The sequence below is a fragment of the Panthera tigris genome, chromosome C1, assembly GCF_018350195.1.
Source record: "Panthera tigris isolate Pti1 chromosome C1, P.tigris_Pti1_mat1.1, whole genome shotgun sequence".
Lineage (NCBI taxonomy): Eukaryota > Metazoa > Chordata > Mammalia > Carnivora > Felidae > Panthera > Panthera tigris.
Genome location: NC_056667.1, coordinates 54349656 through 54368117, shown reverse-complemented (window position 1 = coordinate 54368117; position 18462 = coordinate 54349656). Strand labels below are relative to the sequence as shown.

At 41.0% G+C, this 18462-nt stretch overlaps 1 protein-coding gene across 4 annotated transcripts in view; it reads right to left on the bottom strand.

Annotated features, from left to right (window-relative positions):
* The window catches only part of PDE4B (phosphodiesterase 4B), a 434617-nt gene that overhangs the window by 33736 nt on the left and 382419 nt on the right, over window positions 1-18462 (bottom strand). For 3 of the 4 annotated variants that reach the window (XM_042997497.1, XM_042997498.1, XM_042997501.1), the window contains one exon: window positions 6840-6952. In XM_042997497.1, coding sequence (XP_042853431.1) covers window positions 6840-6952 — 113 coding nt within the window. Of the gene's footprint in view, window positions 1-6839; window positions 6953-7214; window positions 7457-18462 lie in introns of those variants that run through there. The other variant, XM_042997500.1, reaches the window with a different exon arrangement.

Genomic DNA, 18462 nt, shown 5'->3' with positions numbered 1-18462 from the left:
CCAGGACCTTGAGGGGCTAGCTGCTGTTAGGGAAAGGTCATTTATCACTGTTGAGTAAAAACTCAGTCATGAGACCCTTCAGATGTATATCAATGGGCCATAAGCTTGGAGTATGATTGCCAACATATATTCTGGGGGATAGAGATAAAGGAAGTTTCCAAAGGAATTTTTATATGTTTAAGTAGACTTACAGGATACTGGGGATTGGGCTAAGATTGCCTTTGCCCTTAGCAAAGTGTCATCATTGAGGCAGCTGAACTCCTCCTAGAGGATGCCACTCTGCCTGTCTCAAGGACTTGTCAACGGGCTGTAAGTTGTAAGGAAACTTAATTTTTTTTCCTTCTGCCTTAGTTTCACACATCAAATAATACGGCTTAGAAATGTCCCTATATTAATTATTACTGAAGCAATGCTCTTCTGTTTCATGGTCTTAGGGCATATACTAGAAAAGATGTAATATATGATGAAATTGCCCCAATTAAATTTGAATGATGTTTTTTTTTTAAAAAAGAATAGCCTCTCTCCATTTTCTTTTTATGTTGTGGGGTGAATAAAAAGGGAATTTGGGGGTAGGTTGTCTTTTAAACAAAATTTCACTGTCTTCTCTTAGGCCATGATGGAAAATTTTGGAAACAAATAGATCCTGAATTTAGTAAACTGGTCCACAATAGGCATCAGATTAGTTTAATACCGTTATTCACATTTTTGATGAGTGCTTTACAACCATTTTCTATAACTATGGTCATTCTCCTCCCTCTTCTATGTTAAAAGACACTATTTCCCAGCCAGGAAGATTGAGTTTAAGATTATTAAGGGCTGGTCTGGAGGCCTAGAGGATGGAACCTGCAGACTAGGATTTTGACCTAGACCTAAACAAGCAATGATGTCCAGAGTTAGAAGAATAAGACATCCCAGAAATGACAAAATTTCCTTGTGAGGGTTATTAAATACTTCTGTATGTCTATATTTATCTGTCCCATTGGGATCAATGACGGTGAGTCAGATGGCCCTGAGTGTGAATCCTGCTCTCTTCTTTACCCTAGGCAATTTAATTCAACTCTTTAAATCTCACTTTACTGTAAAATCAAGATAATAATATATCTATTCCAAAGGGCTGCTGAGAGTATTAATGACAGAATGTCAGTAAGGAGCTTAGCACATGTCTGCACACATACACTTGTAAAAGGAGTTTGGTTGTCTATTACTGCCCCAACAACAAACACAAGAGCTGCAGGAGACCATGGAAATAGCCTTCTCCAACTGTTTTGTTTTGTAGATAAAGAAAGGCAAGGTTTCAAAATGATTTGACTGTTTAAGATAATGTCCCTCAATGGAGGCATAGCTAGAACTCAAACTCATGGCTTGTACCTGTAGGCTCTTTTCCCTTTGCTGCCTCCAGTTCTATATACATCTGGGAGGAAAGTGAGAAAAGTTGGATGGAAAATATTCGAGTGCCCCACCTGGCCGTCAGAACTGATTTTCATTCTAGTCTGCCCTCTAATCCGGGTCACCTCCGGCATTCATGAGGCCACATACGTAAGTTTAAATAGATAAAGATACAATTCGAGCTACCTCCAATACTCCCACCTCGACAGACACCCCTTCCTAGCAGCTTGGAAGGCCAGCATGAAATGTGCATTCCTGGTTATAGCAGTGCAGGGGGGACCTAGCTCCTGGCCCACGCCCTGTCCCATTTCTTCTCCGCGGAACCCATGTGCAAGCTTCTGTGCACCCTCTGCCACAGCCTGCATGTTCAAGTTCCTCCCACACACCTCTTCCAAGCCGAACTGCTGCCTCTTGGCTACTCCTTGGGCCTAAGGGTGTGAATTCCTGCAACACATCCAGGAAAGAGGCCTGTACAGGCCCTGGAAGTGGGTTCAGAGCCATTGGGTAGAGAATGTACGGGGCCCATTGGATGCAGTGTAGTCTGGAGCAGGAAGCACAGCTGCCCGTTAGCCCGCCTGCCTTCTCACCTCCTGGAGCAGAGTGTAGCGGGAGGAAGACCAGGCTAGGGCCCTCTTAAAGCAAAGGGTCCTGGGAAAGGACCCCTCTTGCCCTAAGCGTGGCAATGCTCTAGTCCTATCATTTAACTTCGGGCAAAAGTGGAATTAATCCCCTTCAGTAATTGGTCACCTGCCTATCACCTTCCTGACCGAGCTCTGTTGACCAACACAATCTATTTCCTTTATGGTTCTGCTGGATCCAACATGTCTCATATTTATCGATTTTTCAGTTAAATAGAAGAAAAGGACTCACCCAATTACAGGGCAACCAGCCTATCATGATCACATTCCAGTATCATGCAGCTTGGATCCCAGGTGGCTCCAAGCTGGTGGAATCATATGAGTTTATTCTCTCCCACCCAAGAGCACAGGCAATTATTTGCCTTTACAAAGGTTCAGTAGTTCAGTACTCTGGTATGGACATACCTGAAGAACCGGAAAAATAAACCTGCATAGCCAGAAGGACTCACTTCCCCTGTGATGCTATCTGCAGCTGTCTCCATGATGCCTTCAGAGAAAAAAGACCTTCTATCTCCCATTCCTATCTTACAGATTTCCTTAGCAAACACTGACTGAAGTAAGTGCTGGGTCCTGCTCTTTCATTCTAAAGAGACTACTAGTATTAAGGAGGACGGCTCTTTTCAACAATGAAACATCTATTTTCACCTTTGTCCTACACATAAAACAGCCCTGGGGGGCCAAGCTAGCCAAGAAAGAAAAGGATAATGGAGATGTTTGTGGGGAAGTTAGGAGAGCAATAAGTTGCTTGAACATAGCTCCTTGCTAAATACCACAGCATGTTCATCTTTTGAAAAACATTCAACATGCTGGGTATAAATGACCCCTCTGAAAATTTTCACCCGAAAAGTTTAGGCGAGAGACTCCACTTCTCAGTCAAAGCTCCCTTTCCTTGTCATTCACAGCTACGCCTGACTGGGATTGTTTTGTGCAGGTCCTTCCTCAGCTACTGTTGTTGCAACTCTGTACTTTTCTGACTGAGTCTGTCAGGAAGGAGACAGGAAATTCTAGTCACCCGCACAGCAGCTGTGCCATTCCTCCTATCCTCCTCCAATGACGTCGGTTGGCTTTGGTGACACGAGGTCAGGAACTGAGCCACAGTGAAGGTCAGGAAGATAGGTCAGTGTTTATGCCGTTGTTGGGCTGGGGATCCTGCTGAGGCTATTTGCTTTCTTCCTTGCTATACTGTTTCTCTTTCCGTTCCTCTTTTTACACGGCACAGCCAAAGCATCCTGTTTTCAAAACATCTGACTGTTTTGCCACTGAGGAACTCATGCTCTGATGCATTTCGCTGAAGTGTATGACAATTCTTCTAATTCAAGAGGTGATAAGAGTTGAAACAAAAATTAATGAACAAGTCTAAGAAGCCAATCTGTTGTTACAGAACACAGCTCTAACATGTCTAACTGAACCTGGGCTGCTGGCAGAAGGTTCCCTTGACATTCTTTTCATCTTGAAAAACGTCATTGCCTCATAAAACTGCTTCATTTATTTCATCTTGTCATTTTTGGGAAAAATAACCTACCGTATTATCCCACCTTGCTGCATCTTTCTCTGTAATTCTGGAATTCCATTTGGCCTGGGGCCAGTATTAAGGGATGAGGGAAATTGGGGCCAAGGAGAAGTCTATGTTTCTGTAAGTCACAGAAACAGTTCCTTGTCTAACTCTCAGGCTCTGAAGCACACTTGGGAAAGCCAGTTATAATCTTTGATGTCACAATTTTCTTCAAAATATAAAAGGGCGAAGAAAAAAACAATAAACACACAACCCTACCCAGATGGGTAAATATGAAAGACTGCTTCCTTTTTCTCTACTAGACACAGTCAATGCTCAACCATTTGCATGTTCCCAAACACCCCCAACATAAAACACTGGTTTTCCCATCACCACTGTTGAGTAGGTAAAAACTCAGTAATCGCTTAGCTGATCAGAACTAAGGACCCATCATTTTTGCAAAGATGTAGTAAATGCTATCAACAAGTTATCGTTTATTAATTATTACTACACATCAGGTGCCTTGCTGAAGGTTTCAGATGCATTATCTCATTAAATCTTTACAGTAACCCAGTAAGGTAGGGTGCCACTTTTACACTTTGTACCTATTTTACAGATGAGAAAATTAAGTCTTAGAACAGTTAAGTAAGTTAGCCAAGGTCAAGTAGCTAGTCAATGATAGAGACAGGACTTGAACTATGATCTTTTGACTCCAAAGCCTATGCTTTTCACATACTTCCCTGTATAGAACATCTTCAGACTCACTTCCACGTCTATCAACTCAGAGATTTGCCAAGACTGCCAAAAATGACCAGCTACAACTACATAGGCGTGATAATGATAATGATGATGATGACTGTATTTTTAAACAGTGACTTGGATGGAATGTTCAAATAATTTCAACCACATTTAAAAATAAATGTGGAATTTTATTTTCACCACAAATAATTCAATTCCCAGAAAATGGATACAGATCAATTTCTTTTTGGTGGCCACAAAATATTATTATTATATTATATTATATTATATTATATTATATTATATTATATGTGCCACAGATTAAGCCTTACCTGAAACAATTATCTGGCTAATCAAGATTCTGGGGGGAAAAAGGTCACTGAGTGAATAGAAAGAGAAGGAGATCTTTTTACAAATGAAATTGACTTTGGCTGTCAGCTGAGCATTATTCATCTACTGGATAATTGCTTTGCCCTACAACCTCTCCACTGCACATATCAAAAATAGGTGAAACTGCATGCCTTGTCCTTAAGCTAACTGTGTCAGCATTAAGGTTTAGCCCTTTCTTTAGGGTTAGCTCTATTCAGCTTTCATTGCTTCCTGCACAGGATACCATAAAGGAGGAGCGGAAGCCTTAAACGATTGGAATTCTCACCGGGACCTACACAGTCTTTGGTCTTAGAGCCTTATTGACCATTACACTGATTATGAACAATTTGTAAATACATTTGTAAAATAATGTGTCATTTCAGCACCCCAGACACAGACCTGGTTAGAATTTATAAGGCATCAACACTCCAAATGAAAAATAAGGACAATTTGCAGTTTCTCAGTGTGTACTCTTTCTGTTCCCTGGAGTTAGTTGTCTACTTTATCTTAGTAACTCAAGAAGAAAGTTCAGCATGTTTTTTATGGTGAAAGCTGCTAAAAAACTACCCCTAAATATTGGACCTACATCTTGTATGGGCATCAATGCTCACAACATGCAGTGAACAAAGGATCTGTTAATGCTCCGAAGCAGGCTAATGCATGTGTGAAAATCTTTCTACTTGGAGTCCAGTGTGCTTTAGAGAAGTTACGCAGTTAAGCCCTCCTCGTGGGGAAGCAGTTGGTCAAGTTTACAACAGCCTGGAAAATCCCAGAATTTAGTTTTCAGTTGAGAACTTCAGAAAAAAGTCAGTAAATAGTTAAATCTCAAAACTTTTCTCTTGTTTTTCCAACTTGAATCTGAACTACAATTTGAGAAAGAGACTTATTTTATTTTTTGCCCTTTCATTAACCAAGAAACAAGAGTTAAGAAGAGTCTATCCCCACACTCCCAGGCCCCTTCAAGACCTCCTAAGGACACAGGGCTCCCGGCACTCAGATCCCTCGAGCAGGAGTCAGTAAGCCTTGATAGCAAGGTGATACTTTTAACGTCAGAAGGAGGGAGGAGGGACACACATTCACCAGGGAACCTCAGGGCTGGAAAGGGCATGTTGGCAGGTGTGGAGCAAAATCTCTTCCCGGCACCAGAACCGTAAGATAGTAAGACAATTCTTCAGGCTAAGATGATTGGGGATTCTTAAGATATACACTTATAAAGGTGTAGTGTTAAAGCTTTCCACAAAAACCAACAACAATAAATATATACATACATACACACACATCATATATAAAGTTAACATTCTCCAAGGGGGGGAACAAACAAACAAAAAGCAACAACTCTCACTACATAAATTAGCACTCTAAATCCAGGTGTTAATTAAACAAATGATACAATGACAGATAATTAAAACTCTTCAACACTAAGTTTTGTCTAGGGATTGTAAGTAAAACCATTTCTTCGCAGTATGGGTGGAACTTAATCTCAAATAAGTCCACTTTGAAAAGCAGCAAACTTTTAAAAAATAACTTTCTTTTTTGGGAGACAGAGTATATTCTTTCTTTTCTTTCTTTCTTTCTTTCTTTCTTTCTTTCTTTCTTTCTTTCTTTTCTTTCTCTTTCTTTCTTTCTTTCTTTCTTTCTTTCTTTCTTTCTTTCTTTCTTTCTTTCTTTCTCTCTTCTTTTTAATCTTAGGTCATGCCAGCATCACAAAAGAAATGTTAGAGAATCCCAGAATGTCCTTCTGAGAAGAGTTTCAGAATTAATAGAACTTCAGGGAGAACCATTCTCTCCATTGATACATGGAGATCACATTATTTTCTTGTTCAAAAAAATATGTCTAACACCTGGTTGCAATGCAGCGTGTTACCATTTTACCCTATGAATTCATTCAGATTTTATCTTCCTGACAGCGGTTTTTCTTTTTTAAAGGATTTTCATTTGTACAGTTAATAAGCACCTCTCCCCTTAAACAAATTTCAAACTACATCACTAACAAAGAAGTTTGGTTTCTGGGCATGAAAGCGGATGGAGGATTTTTAACTTTTGCTGCAGCATCAAGACACCAGCAAAGTGTGGCACTTGGGGACAGAACCCTCCGAGGCAGGCTCAGCAAACCCGTTCTGATGCCGCGTCCTCGGATGCACCCCAGGCTGCAGGCAGAGGCCAGGGGAGCCCAGGGGACGCCGGGGAGCTTGAGTGAATAAACGGTCACCCCTTACCTTGTTAGAAGCCATCTCACTGACAGAGCGGTAGGTCTGGATGGTCTCTAGCTGGTCTAAGCACCAGTCCAATTCCTCCAGCGTTTCCATTGCTAATTTTTGATAAGATTCTTCTGCAAACAAACACACAGGCATGTAGTTAGGCTGGAGCGGCTGCAGGCTGTCCATAGCCGAGTCCCCGCCGCCGCCGCTGATTCCGGAGCTACTGAAGGTGGCCCCGTGCTCCTTCATTATTTGCGCGCTGACTCCTTCCTTCCAGCTCTCTCCACCAGGAGAACAAATCACCGCGGTGCTCTGCCTGGGGTGGCTGGTGCCAAGTTTTCACCACCATCCCCCCCCTCACCCCCCCGCTTGGATGAGGTGTCCCTGATCTACCAAGAAACTTCCTCCGAGGAAGAAGGCGGGGAAACATCTCTTAGAGGCTCATCTGCATACATGTGTCCTAAAACTAAAGGCAGAAGCAGTGAGTTTTCTCAGGCTCTCTCTGCCTTAGTCATCCCGGGGCTCTTCAGGGTGCGTGATGTCATTTCTGAGGGTTTGCAGTCTGGAGCAGAAATGAGGAAAGCATTTTCTCATTTGCTTTTCTTCTAAATGAAACATTTGGGCGCGGGGCTGGGGAAGGGGGTGCTGCTGACAGTGACTTTGGAAGTCTAGGCAGTCATTCATTCAGGGGGATGTGTACATGTTGGAGACTTGTAATTCAGCACACATTGACCCGCACTAGCGAGAGGTGTAGGCTAGTCTCCCCTCTTCTGAATCTCTCCTTTAAGATGAGGTTTCCCTGATAAGACTTCTGTCTAAGAGAAACTGGAGTTTTACGGGAACACGTTTATTGGCCTGGAGTCTCAGCTCTTGTTATACTAAACAAAGCTAAAACTTCTCTTCTGCCACTGCCAGGGTCACAGGGAAATTCTGAACCGGACTTTCAGGTGGAGCCAGATGTGAACACTGCAGATTTTCACTTTGATTAAAGCCAGGGGCTGTGCTTTATGGTGGTGGGACTCTAGACTTTCTGGAAATATTTCTCAGTAGTCCATTAAAAAATATGTCTTCAAGATCATACTTTTGCTGGATAATAAAGATCTTTCTGAATGTTCAAAACATGTCCTTCCATACCCAAGAGTCTAATATTCAACATTATTGACTTAAGCACTCTATGTTAATAAACACGGAATTGACTTTATAAATGCTAGATGAATTAATGATGCAACACTTATAAAAGTCAGCCAGACTCTCCTGCATACATGACTGGTTTTGAGGGGAACAGCATTCATTAATTCTATCAAGCCTTCTGGAAAGCGGGCACACAACAGGTGCTAATAAAATTTAAAAATCTTGTGTGGACTTCTATTACAGAAAAGATTACACACATTCCTGTCAAATTTAGAATATATTTTTCATATGTTCATACAGAAATCCAAGGGAGACCACATAGCCTCTTATTGTTACTTGAATAATTCTGTGTGTGTGAGACATTCATACTAAGTAGGAAGCAGAAAAGAGAATGAGTAAAAGAGTGATTCCAACGGACTAGAATTGCTTGATCACAGACGCACATTTCAAAGAATAGATCTTTCATTTATCCCTCAAATACGCAGACACTAGGATAATGAGGGGTTAAAATTCAATATCCTGTATGTCATACTTAAAAGCCACAAAACCATTGGAGGTGACTTCCTCTATTTTTTTCACACTCTGCAAAAATGTGCAGACAAGAACTGAGGCGTTTTTAGTAAAACTCATTTCAAGCCAGACTTACACATCCCTTCCCTCCTTTCCCCTTCAATTTTGTTATGCTGCTTCAACAGGCAGAAGCTCCTCACTTACTGTCTACGGTGTCCAACACACCCCCTTGTCTCCTCTATTTCCTTCCAGAGGATCACTTCTTCCAACGAAGCTTTCCCTGAAGTGCCAGAACCCCCCCATCCTCTTTCCCAGCCTCTTATCAGAGACAAGGTCCAACCATTTCCCAGCTACTTGGGCCTTACTACCTTCGTGTCTTCCATATCGCAACTTGTGGTTCTCAGTAATTAAGATGCTCAGAGCCTTTTGAATTGGCCGATATGCAACATGACCATGAGATGATCTATCACATTTCTCCTTCATGAAGAGGGAAAAAAGGGATCCAATTTCCACTCTGGGCTGACAAAGGAAATACAATAATCATAACAGCAGAAGGACTAGGAAGAAGGAGGACTCTTCAAAGATCCAGCAGTAAAGGGTTACCTCCACAGCTCATTCACTATTACCCGGAACAAGCACATCTGAGCTCCTAGACTTAGTACAGTCGTGAGATCCCAGTGACTGGCCAATGGATATGATAGGCCCTTACTCTACTGCCCTTTCTTATTCTGGTCAGCTACAATATTTTTAAGTGAGAACTTCTGTGAAGTTAGTGTTGTAGTTAGTGAGAATTTGTTCCTTTCCAGACTGTTAATCTATAGTTAAAACTCGGTTTGTGTCTCATTCTGGACCCTTCTTATCACAGGAACTAATGCAGGCTGCACAGATGTCAGAGTGGGCTAAGTATATGGGCATCAACCCCCTGCTACTTCTGGGGAAAGCCAAAGGAAAGGACCAGTGATGCTCAGGACTGGCTTCCACACTATAACTTCTGATTCTAGCACTGGATCCAGTGCTTGGTACCTACCGGATACTCAGTAAGTACTCAGAGGAATGCCCAAGCAGCCTGCAACTGTCTAGAGATTTGGATATCTAGAGATTGAATGGTGCATCTGCAGTCCTGTGGGAAGAGCAACAGCTTTGGAGTGAGACTCACACATTTAGAGTTTCTCTTCTGTTTCCTATGTGATCCTGGACCTCAATTTCCTACATCTTAAAATAAAGATGAGAATACTTATCTCTTAGTTCTTAGCAGATTATCAATGCATCGGAACACAACTATTAATGGTAATCAAAATAACCCAAAGGCCTGGCATTTGAGAGTAGGGAAGAATAGGAAGGGAGAGAGAGGAATTGTGAACTCCACAAAGGGTTTTATGGTCAGGATCAGCTACATAATTTTCAGGGTCCAGTGCAAAATGAAATTGCAGAGCCCCTTATTCAAACAGCAGGAAAAGTGCTGTTGAAGGTAATAAAAGCATGAAGTTTTTTTTTTTTTTTTCTTTCTTCTGGAGTCTCTCTCTCTCTGAGCTATCATGGTAGTACTTTGTTTTTTGTCTTCTGTTTAAAAAAACCTTTTATTTTAAAATAACCCTAGATTTAGGGAAAAGTTGCAAAGCTAATGTAGAGAGTTTCCACATACCACACATTTATATTTCTCTATTGTTAGCATCTTACGTTATTATGGCACATTTATCACAATTAATGAATGGCATGGTGTTTTTTATTTACTCTGTAATATTGTGTTTCCTTGGGCATGAGGATACTATGAGGAGAGTGCAGACCCTCACAGGATTCCAGGCCCTACATCCTGTGACTTAGGGCAAGACAGAGCTCACAAGTCACTGGGGTACCCCTATCTGCCAGCTGCCAAACTGATGTGCTGTGCCCCAGATAGGGGCAGGCTCTGGGGAAGTCAGACACTTCCTTTCCCCACAGTACCAATGCCCCACTCCACACCAGACAGGTGGCCCCTAAGGGCATTACAAGGTCTGCACTGGGGCGTACTAGATACCCAGGGCAGGGGTGGGCAAGAGGCTCACCCCACCAAGACATGGCATCTGTCTACCATGGTATAGCCATGCCAGCCCAGGCCAGGGATGGCTGCTACCATGTCCCATCTGAGACTTTGCAAGGCACACGTGCCCAACTCAGACCCTCTCTGCACATGCACCTAGGCCCCCTCTGGGAATGGGTGGCAAGGGGAGGGATGCTGGATGAGTCCTGGGGTGCCAGGGATCAGGGAAATAGTGGGCTGAGAGTAAGTCTAGGGGAGGCAAACAAGTGACAGAAAGAAGGTGGGACAGCATATGAGCCAAGGCTCTAAGTCACTGGAGTATACTCCATTTCCCCATCAGACTTCATTTACAAAACACGAGATCAAAAATAAAATTATCATGAGTTTCCAGGCAGCAACTATGGGGCCCTGCTGGATGTGGGGCTCTATGCCTCTTGCCCAGGTTGCATGCCCACGAAGTTGGTCATTTCCTGTCTTGCAAAAATGGCTCGGGGAAGGAACAATGCTTAATACCACAGAAGCAAGTCTCAAGGGGATAAGAGCAGGTGATGGGACCATGTATGATCATGGGGTTGACCCTATTTATCAAAAATTTCCAAAGGGAAGAGGAGCAGGGAGAACCAACCTCCTGTTCTTCCCTTCTTTCCCTCTTTCCCTCTAATAAGAGAGGCAAAGGGAGATTCACTTTCTCTTACAGGTCTGGTAGGTATTACATTCGACCCTGAGAAACAGGAAGAGAGAATGAGTAAATAATTATAGCCAATATTAATCTGGTAATAATATGTGGCATTCATAAAGCCCTCTTCTCAAAAGAGTTCCAAGCACACTACTCATGTATCCTTGCAACATGTCCGTGATAGCCACTGGAGAGGTATGATTATCTCTAAATTACCTTAAGGCACAAGCCAAGAAGTCAGAGGTTAAATTACTAGAGCAAGATTCCTGGCAAGACCATTTCTTGGTCTGTGAAATAGATTCAGCTCCATGCCGAAAATGCATGGATTCCTGAAAATGCTGATTTAAAGTGGAATCTTACCATTGGATATTTTCTATTTAAAATTGTGTAATTGCCTTTTAAATGTGGTCACTTCTTGAGTCTCCTCTTCCCTTTTCTGATGTACCTAACGCAGTCATTAGCACATGGAGGCTGTGCAATATTTACTCAGGAGAACTGGTATGGTTCTGGTCCTTTATCTTGCTTCAGTGGCTGACATAAGGCAAGTTACGTAAGATTGCTGAGACTAAATTTCTTTATCCGGAGAATGAGGGTAAAGATACTTACCCTATTCTCACAGGGGAGGTAGAATAGGAGGATACAGACAAACCAGACTGTAAACCTTTAAGTATGATGCATATTTGATAAATTTCACATTTATTATTACAGATGGGATATAGGTGCATTAGAGAAAATTAGAAAATTACGGAGAAACAAAAATTTGAAATGATAAAAATGTCACATTTTTACTAAGCTCACTATTATTAATCCTTTTGTGCATATATGTTCATGCATGTTTGTGGTGATCACACTATACAAACTGTTAACATTCATTTTTTTCAGTAATTATCTTCCCTTTTCTGTTTTAGTAATTCCCCAATTCAGCTAATATCTAGCCTACACTCTAATTTCCCAAGTTTTTTTTTTTTTCACACAAATCTAGTAGAAATGTGTGTGTGTGTGTGTGTGGAGAGAGAGAGAGAGAGAGAGAGAGAGAGAGAGAGAGAGAGAGATGGGTGTTGGAAAAGACAGACCCAGAAGTCTGAGAAATCTCAGCATGGCCACAAAGAGCTGGCTGGCTCCTCATAGCTGGAAAATATGGAAATAGATTTTAACAGTAATGAAGTAATGAAGTCAGTGGCCCAGCTGGTAACAAACCTCAGGTGCGCTAAAGGTTAGCTCCACACTCAGTGCAGTAAGTGTTATTACCTCACTGGTCTCTGGAAAAAGTAGACAGGGGCCATTTACACAACTATATCATTTAAACTTTGAAACCCTAAGTCCTATCACCCTTAACAGAGATGAGAAGTTGGCAAGTGAAAACATCACATTCCAGCCCAAATATAAATTTTCTATAAACAGCATCTCAATGCAATTTTTTATTGAGGTACGAATGACATAAAGAGCTGTGCATATGTAATGTGTACATCTTGATGAGTTTGAAGATCAGCATACACCTGTGAAACTGTCACCATAAACAACATCATTAATTTAACCATCACCTCTCAAAGTTTCCTCCCTCTGTGTGTGCATGTGATGAGAATAGTTAACAGAAGACCTACCTTCTTAACAAATGTTTAAGTATATGATACATTATTAACTATACGCACCATGCTATCCAGTCGTCTTTAGGACTTACTTACTTTGCATATCTTAAACTATGCACCTTTCTACGAACATCTTCCCAATCCCCTTTTCCTCAGTCCATGGTAACTACCATTCTACTCTCAGCTTTTACGTTTTTTACTATGTTAGATTCCTGATATAAAGGATCATTCTAAATCAATTTTTTTTTAATTTTTTTTAAACGTTTATTTATTTTTGAGACAGAGGGAGACAGAGCATGAATGGAGGAGGGTCAGAGAGAGGGAGACACAGAATCTGAAACAGGCTCCAGGCTCTGAGCGGTCAGCACAGAGCCCGACGCGGGGCTCGAACTCACGGACCGTAAGATCATGACCTGAGCCGAAGTCGGCCGCTTAACCGACCGAGCCACCCAGGTGCCCTTCTAAATCAATTTTAAGATAGCTCCGTATGTATCAGAAACATATCCATCAAGGGGCACCTGGGTGGCACAGTGGGCTAAGTGTCCGACTTCGGCTCAGGTCATGATCTCATGGTTCATGAATCTGAACACTGCATCGGTCTCTCTGCTGTCAGCACAGAGCCCGCTTTGGATCCTCTAGGCCCCCCTCTCTCTCTCTCTCTGCCCCTCCCCCACTCATTCTCTCTCTCTCTCTCTCTCTCTCTACCTCAAAATAAATAAATAAACTTAAAAAATGCAACATATCCATCAAGTCATTCCACTTTCTACTCAAAGAAAGCACATAGAAAAGAAATGTAAATAATCTTTTATTTAGCAGTGTCACACAATCAAACTCTTCCCAGTAGAGAAGGTGGTAGTTATTCATAAGGTTATGTAGTGGTTAAACCAATTAGAACAACCGCCACATGTAACAACAGGGATGGACCTAATAAACATAAATGTCAAGCAAAAGAAACCAGATATTGCAAAGCACATAAAAATGGGATTCAATCTAAATAATGTTCAAAAGCGGCAAAAGTGAATCTATGATATTAGAAGTCCAGATATTAGTTACTGTGGAGGGCTAGTGACTGGAAGGGACTTAAGGACAGGCTCCTCTGGGGCTGGTAATGGTCCATTTCTTGCTTTGACTACTCATTAGCTGAGTGTGTTCATTTCACGACAATTCACTGACTCCTATTCTTGTTATTTGTACACTGTTCTCCATCTTTCTGATTTTCTTATGCATGCTTTCTACAGATAATCCCCATCTAGGGAAGCCCATTTACAAAAACAAAGAACAGGATTTCTAAAAAAACAAAACAAAAACAAAAAACAAAAACCCACCACATTTCCTTTCTTTTGTTCAACATAACTTGAATATATCTGAAAAACAGCCCCCCAAATAGGTTAGTTTTATATTGCATAGACCAGGATGATCCTACTACCTCAAAACCCAGTGGAACCCATTGGAGTCTGACTCAGATGTTTGTAAATCTTGACTTTGCCACTCATTCACTAGGCGTGTAACCTTAGACAAGGTGAGCAGCCTGTGCCTCTGTTTCTTTACCTGTGAAACAGGAAGACAGCATAAACTAGCTGTGAGAATGAACGGAAGCGACATATGCCAAGTGTTCGGTATAGTGCTTGGCACATGTCAGGAAATTTCTTTTGCCTCCCCACCCCCTCCCAGAGTGTCGCTCCCACTGTATGACCTCAGACAGGAGTTGCCTCTTGGCTAGGTTAGAGTTTAGTGGTGTTCACTTCTAAATGTAGACCTGGCCTGATATATCATTCTGCTTTCACCAAATCTGACACACCAGGTCAGTGGACTTTCAGAAGTAGAGAATTGTACAAGAAAACTGTTTGTTCCTTTATTCATTCCACAAAATTCCATTGAGAGTCTAGTACATGCCCAGCATGATGCTAGGTGCTGGGGTTTACAACAATGAACAAGACATGGTCCACTGTATTGTATAACTGTATAAGAAACACCTTTCCCATTCTCCAAAATGGTTAGTCTGTGCAACCGGGTGCCTTAGCAGCTTCCTCCCCTCCCCTGCCCCCGCCCCAAATTTATACAGTGCCTTGGTGAAAATTAGAAAAATGTGCCCTCTCTTGGCAGACGTAGCCCTAGGGCAGAAAGCTTGGGAAGTGACGCATGGGATGAATTGATGAGCTCTCCTCATCACCTGGCTGACTACCTTTGATCAGTACCCAAACTACACAATGACCTTATGCAATGGCCGGGTGGCACATGGATGTGGGGGCAAGCTAGCATGAAGCTTTCCCCCGTATTACTGGGCGTGCTCTGTAAAAGCAGAGCACAGAACTGAGTCACAGCAAAAATCCACACTCTTAACCTCAAAACAAAGCAAACCCTTGACATTGAAAGGAAAGTATCCTCAGACCTTCCCTAGCTCTTAATTTGTGAATACCATAATAACTTAAATAGCGTTAAACAGGCCTCTACAAAATAACTTAAAATTTTAACTTGATAGACTAATTATTACCTTTAAATACAGTTTTTGTTTTTGTAGACAAAACTTCTAAAGCAAGGCTCCACAGGGAAAAAAATATGAAAGAAGTCGTTCATCAGGAAAACTAAGAGACCACTCTTCTGATCCTTGGAAGTGAGAAGTGTGTATTAATTGGATTCTCTGTATTCAGCTTATGACTCTAGCTTTATCCACAAGCTTCTAGCCCTGTAGATGTCCTCTCTAGGTTCTTTGTGCCTTGATGTTAGCAGGCTTATTTCATTCCTCTGTTGCTCCTCACAGTGTAATAAGTGTTTGTTAAAATGCAAAATAGTTTCATACATATGGAAATCAGCCTCTCTTTATTTCAAGGTAGCAGGCTGGGGCTATTGGCCTGTTTATTTAGTGGCCTTGGTTATGATTTTTTTCCCCCTTACATTAGCAATACTTTTCATTGTATGTTTTTATGTCCGAAGGTATTTATTTTCTTTTGATGAATACTTGTAAATGAAATGTACCTGTTAGAGTGCAAGATTTCAAGAAGGCATGTTGCTTTAACCTGGAGTAAAGCATTCTTAGAACAAATCACCAAAACTGGAGGACATTTCTACATTCTGTAACAGAGTGCTTCCAAAGGCAGTTTGTAAGCCCTATGTGGCCTTTCTCTAGGCGGGATTTTGTTAATGTGTCTTTATAAATATGGAACTTTGCAATTGCACATGACAGGGATTTCACTGTGGGTGGATTCATGGAAGAAGAGGTTCACTGCCCTCAAGAGAAATAACAGTGAAAAGTAGGTCATTTTGATGCTGATTTCTTTAGCAAACTCCTCTAAGACTGCAAGTTAAAAAAAACTCCAATCACAACTAGATTTTATACATATACCTTGATAGTTTACCAAGTGCTTTCATCCCTTGCAAATCATAGTTTTCCTTGAAAAATAAATCCCATGAGATAGAAATTATTATTCTGTATTACAATTATTAAACTTTTTCCATTATGCATGTGAGGATATAGAGGCTTGGAGGTGTCCAATGATTTGCTTAAAGCCATCCTATGACAGAGAGAGAGAGAGATGAGAGATTGAGAGGAAGGAAGGAGGGAGAGGGAAGGGGGGCAGCCAGCAGGGAAGGAGAAAACCTAAGTTCTCTGATTCTAAATTCCATGGTATTTTTTTGCTAAGCTATGGGGCCTGTTATAAACAAATGATCCAACTTTTGCTTTCACCCAGGTGGGCTTAGACAAAACTATGTTTCTGAGATGCCAACCTCAAGCTCCATTCCCTTCTGCCCTACCTCTCACTCTTCCAATGTCCTTCCCCTCACAGAAACGTGTTCTTCAGAAGAACTCTGAGTTTGGCATTTACTTACTAATGAGAATCTGTACTCGTGTAGACAATAACACCTACCATCAATGTGAGAGTGCTCAAGGAACTCCATTACCCACCTGTGTTAGTGTTAAAGAACAGTGACACAAGGCAGTGATTAGAGATGGAGGTAAGTTGCTATCCTAATAGCAACACTATTTAGTTGCTACACTAAATATATGCAAGAGATATTTATGAAGGATATACAGTAGTGGTTAAAAGCTTGGTATCTGGAACCAGACCACCTGGGTTCATACAGTAAAGTTAAAGTCTCTTTCTTAGCTTCTCCATGCCTTAGTTTCCTCACCATGTAATGAGAATAATATGTATCTATATAATGGATTATAGTCTTTAATTAGTAAACTAAATGTAAAATGCTTAGGATAGTATGTGGTGTATTATAAGTACAGATAAATATTTAATTAGCAGGTTTTTAAAAAATGTCTTATTTGAGTATAGTTGACAAACAGGGTTACATTAGTTTCAGGTGTACAACATAATGATTCTACTTCTCTATAGGCTATGTTACATTCATCACAAGGATAGCTACTGGCTATCACCATACCATGCTTTTATAGTATCATTGACAACATTCCCTATGCTGTGCCTTTTATTCTTGTGACTTATTCATTGTATAACTGGAAGCCTGTATCTCTCACTCCCCTTCACCCATTGTGGCCATTCTCCTCCTGCCCCACCCCACCTCCCACCTCCTACAACCATCAGTTTGTTCTCTGTATTTACAGGTCTGATTCTGCTTTTTGTTTGTTTGTGTATTCATTTGGCCTTTTAGATCCCACATATGAGTGACATCATACGGTATTTATCTTTCTCAGTCTGACTTATTTCATTTAGCACAATACCTTCTAGATCCATTTATGTTGTTGCAAATGGCATGACTGCATCCATTTTTATGGCTACATTTTAAATATATACACACACATACATACACACACTGATATATATATATATATACACACCATATTAATATGTACACATACACATATACTATATGCATACATTATCATATATGTATACCTATATACATACAAATATATATATATATACATACATACATACATACATATACACATATACCTATACACACACCATATTAATGAATAGATTTTCTGCATGCCTATTCTTTCATAGACTCAGCTTGAAACTCTAAGGATATAGTGGTAAATTTTATAGACACTGCTTTCGCTTATTTGAAGACTATATTCTGGCAGAAATAGACAATTATGCAAGAACTTATTTAATTACAATTGGGAGAGAAGCTAGTAAGAAGTGTAGAGTGTCCTAAGAATTTAGTGCAGGGATAACAGGAGACCAGAAAGTCTGAGAAGCAGAGATGTGATAGAGAGAGTTCAGGGAAGGTGTACCTCAAAAAGTTATGAGATTCAAAGGAATAAGAATTAGGTACAAAGGAAAGAGAACATTCTAGGCAGGAGGAACATCAGGTTGTGCTCAAAGAACCGAGAGCAGTACATGTGGCAGGCACACACAGAGAGAAAAAGACTAGTATGTAGTTTAGATTAGGTCAAACAGAACCAAGGAAGGCCACGGAGGGGACTTTGGACTTTGTTCTGGAAGCAGTGGGAAATCTTTCTGGAGCCTTATCAAAGGAGTGGCTTTGCCAAATCTGCATTTTAAAAAGATCACCGTACCTACAATTTGAAGAATAAACCTAAAGGCAGGAAGGAGGCCAGTTAAATTGTATTTAAAAGCCCAGGATCTGGAGGAAGACAAATACAAGTTTGACTTCTGGCTCTGCCATTTATTTCATTAGCATTGTGAACCTGGACAAGCTACTTCACTTCTCTGTAAGACTTAATTTCCTCATCTTTCCCACAGGGATATATATTTTTCCCACCAGATTGTATGGGGATTAAACACA